Consider the following 3,092-nt stretch of genomic DNA (forward strand, 5'->3'; position numbering starts at 1 on the left):
TCATTCTTTTGAACTCACCCTTATTGATCTGTACAGTCCAAAGGGCAAAACTGTATATCCATCCACACTTCGTTTTTCCAAATAGAAGAGACTTTTCCTAAAGAGACTCTCATAAATCAAAGCTATTTTCACAGCATTTCACATATTGTTGCTTCACCAAAAAAATATTTACCACTTACAATTTTCTTTTAAAACAAAAGGCAACCCTGCCTCCCTTTATGTTGTACCGTTAGGCTGTGGGTCTACAAACTTAAGCTGTACAACTCTTCCACCCTTTACTGGAAGTTGTGTCAGCTAGGATCCCCGCAGAAAACAGATGATCCACTGAAACAAAATGATTGAAAAAGACAACAAGGGAACCATTCGTAGGGGTTTAAAGAGAAAGGTGATTGAGAGAAACCACAAAGGGATGATCGAGCTCCCAAGACTAGCAACAGCCAGGAGACATTGCCACCCCTTGGCATGAAGAGACAAAGGAGGGAGCATTTACTGTAACCAGGTAGGAAACAGGGCATTCAGTTCCTGACACTGTAGCCCAGCTGGAAGGAATTCCAGGAAATAAATATCACAAATATCACGCTCCTCTCACCTTCTGATTTCGTCTGCTGATGCCAAGCCAACCAGAAACCAGGGGCCAGGGAGCCCATTGACAGGATCCTCCTGGGGCTTGGAGTAAAGTACAAAGGGCAGCAAGTTAATCTGGAGAGGCACACAGCAAACAGAAGCGGTACCGTCACAGTCAGTGGCCGTTCCCTCTGTGACGGGCTGCTGTGTGGTGCTGACCGGATTACTGACTTACAACACTAGGTTTTCTATGGTTCTGAAATAGTCTCCAGATCCTTAGCTGACCACCCTGAGTGGCAGCCTTCTCTACTCTTGCTTTAAAAGCACAACTTGGAAACAGGGAAATGATTGTGTTTGAAATAATTCCCAAAGCCTGTCCTTCGTAACTTTGACACGTTCTCTGAGGTCTTCCACCCAGCCTGGCCAAATCCCTTAAAGTCCAAGTCCCAGAAGCTCCACATCACTGTCTCAGGAGGTACCATGCTTGCTGCTCTCCAGGTCCCAGCACACTTCCCCCACACACTCTGCAAAATTCTTCAAGAATTTGTCTGGTCATTTAGCCAAGACCATCTCAACAAAATGTTATACCTCCTACCTTCATGCAAAAATGTGATATTTAAAATTAGCCCTTGAAAAGTTGCCTGAAATTTCTGTAGACAGAACCAGACTTTCATGTCCTAGACCAGCTCACATTTGAAATGAAACCTTCCAGGGCTGAGGGAGGAAGAAAGTGAACAGCAATGGAAGGAAATCGTATTAGAAATCAAGAGCCTGGATTCTAGTCACAGTTCCCCTGCTGAGTAATTGCATAACTAATGAACCTTGGTGAAGGTACATAAGCCTGTATCTATTCTCAGAAATATGATAGAACTTAACTAAATGATCCTAAACGTCCACTAAATGTGAGTATCCTCTAGTTTTAAGAGTCTTAATTTAAAGGGCTCTTAAAATGGGAAGGACAAACTTGTTTGAGAAAAAGTAAAAATTTCCTCCATGTAACCAGTGGAACTTGAATCATCTATGGAAGGAAAAATGTCCCTTTCCTAAGCATTGCCTCTTTCTCAGGAGAACGATTTTTTGCTCAAAGTTTTCTTCATGGCAATTTTGATGTCCTTATTCCTCAGGCTATAGATTAATGGGTTGAGTATGGGCACCACAATGGTATAGAACAAGGAGGACACTTTCCCCAGGTTCATGGGTAAAAGAGAAGATGGTTTGAGGTACATGAACGCCCCTGACCCAAAGAAAAGAGAAACCGCAATTATGTGGGAGCTACAGGTGCTGAAGGCTTTGGACCTGCCCTCGGTGGAGGATACTGGAGAGGATGAGGGCATAAGAAATGAAGATGGTAGCTGTGGGCACACCAATATCAATACCCACAACAACAAAAACTACCGGCTCATTTACATATGTGCTGGTGCAAGAGCGCTCAAGATGGGGAAGGATGTCACACCTGAAGTGGTCAACAAGATTGTTGGCACAGAAGGTCAGTCTCCCCATGCATGCTGTGTGGGCCATGGCCCTAGCAAACCCCATCACGTAGAGACCCAGCAAAATAGGTAAGCAGACCTGGGGAGACATGGTGGCTGTGTACACCAGCGGGTTACAGATGGTGACATAGCAGTCATATGCCATCGCTGACAGGATGAAGGACTCAGAGACAGCAAAGAAGGTAAAGAAGAAGAGCTGAGTCATACACCCTGCATAGGAGATGATGTTCTTCGTTGAGACAAAACTCATCAGCATTTTGGGAGTGATAACAGTGGAATAGCAGAAATCTATGAAGGACAAATTATAGAGGAAAAAGTACGTGGGGTTGTGCAGGTGAGAGTTGAGTCCAGTCAGGGTTATCAAGCTCAGGATCCCCACCACAGTGACCACGTAGAAACCTAGAAACAGGAAGAAGAGGGGGATCTGGAGTTCCTGATGGTTGGTTAAGCCTTCGAGGATAAACTCCATCACAGAAGAGTTCTCAGCTACTGTTCTCATTTAAGGCACTCTGTGGGAACAAGGGAAAAGAGTCACTTAGAGGGAGAGGGGGAGAGAGCACTGCTGCCCTCCCTGTCACCTCCCAGTTCTTTAGAATTAGATCCACACTTGGATATTTTGGACTTCAGCAGAAAGGCCTTTCTGGAAGCTATGGGTCTGTTCCCATGACCCCCTAGTGACTCTGCCTCTGGAGCACTATCGGGGGACGGATCTGCCTCCAAGAGGAGGGCCACTGCTGCTGGGAAGAAGGGACCCAAGGATGCACTGAGGAGTCTCCCGGATCTTTACTTCAGTCCATTTATTGTGTCATTCCAACTCCAGTGTCTGCTCAAGTTTACAGTAACTGGGGTCAGTCTCTGGGAAGAGTCCTCTGAGAGGATGGAGCCAGCCCAGCTGTGCTAGAGTATCCACTTCATGGTCAACTTGGACAGACCAGAAAAGGAAGGTGGTCCTTCCCAAAACCTTTACTACCTGAGGGTGGGGACTTAGGAAAAGTTCAGCCCAAATGCTGTCACTCACCTCTTTCAGTCTGCAGCTTT

At 45.7% G+C, this 3,092-nt stretch overlaps 1 protein-coding gene across 1 annotated transcript; it reads right to left on the reverse strand.

The window, feature by feature from the left end:
* Positions 1-1,625: 1,625 nt before the first annotated feature.
* LOC112396858 (olfactory receptor 145-like) lies at positions 1,626-2,553 on the reverse strand. Its single transcript, XM_024740797.1, is given in 2 exon segments — positions 1,626-1,869; positions 1,871-2,553. Coding segments are annotated over 2 exon segments (927 nt in total).
* Positions 2,554-3,092: the final 539 nt, after the last annotated feature.

Source organism: Neophocaena asiaeorientalis, unplaced genomic scaffold (assembly GCF_003031525.2).
Source record: "Neophocaena asiaeorientalis asiaeorientalis breed wild unplaced genomic scaffold, Neophocaena_asiaeorientalis_V1.1 scaffold308, whole genome shotgun sequence".
Taxonomy (NCBI): Eukaryota; Metazoa; Chordata; class Mammalia; order Artiodactyla; family Phocoenidae; genus Neophocaena; species Neophocaena asiaeorientalis.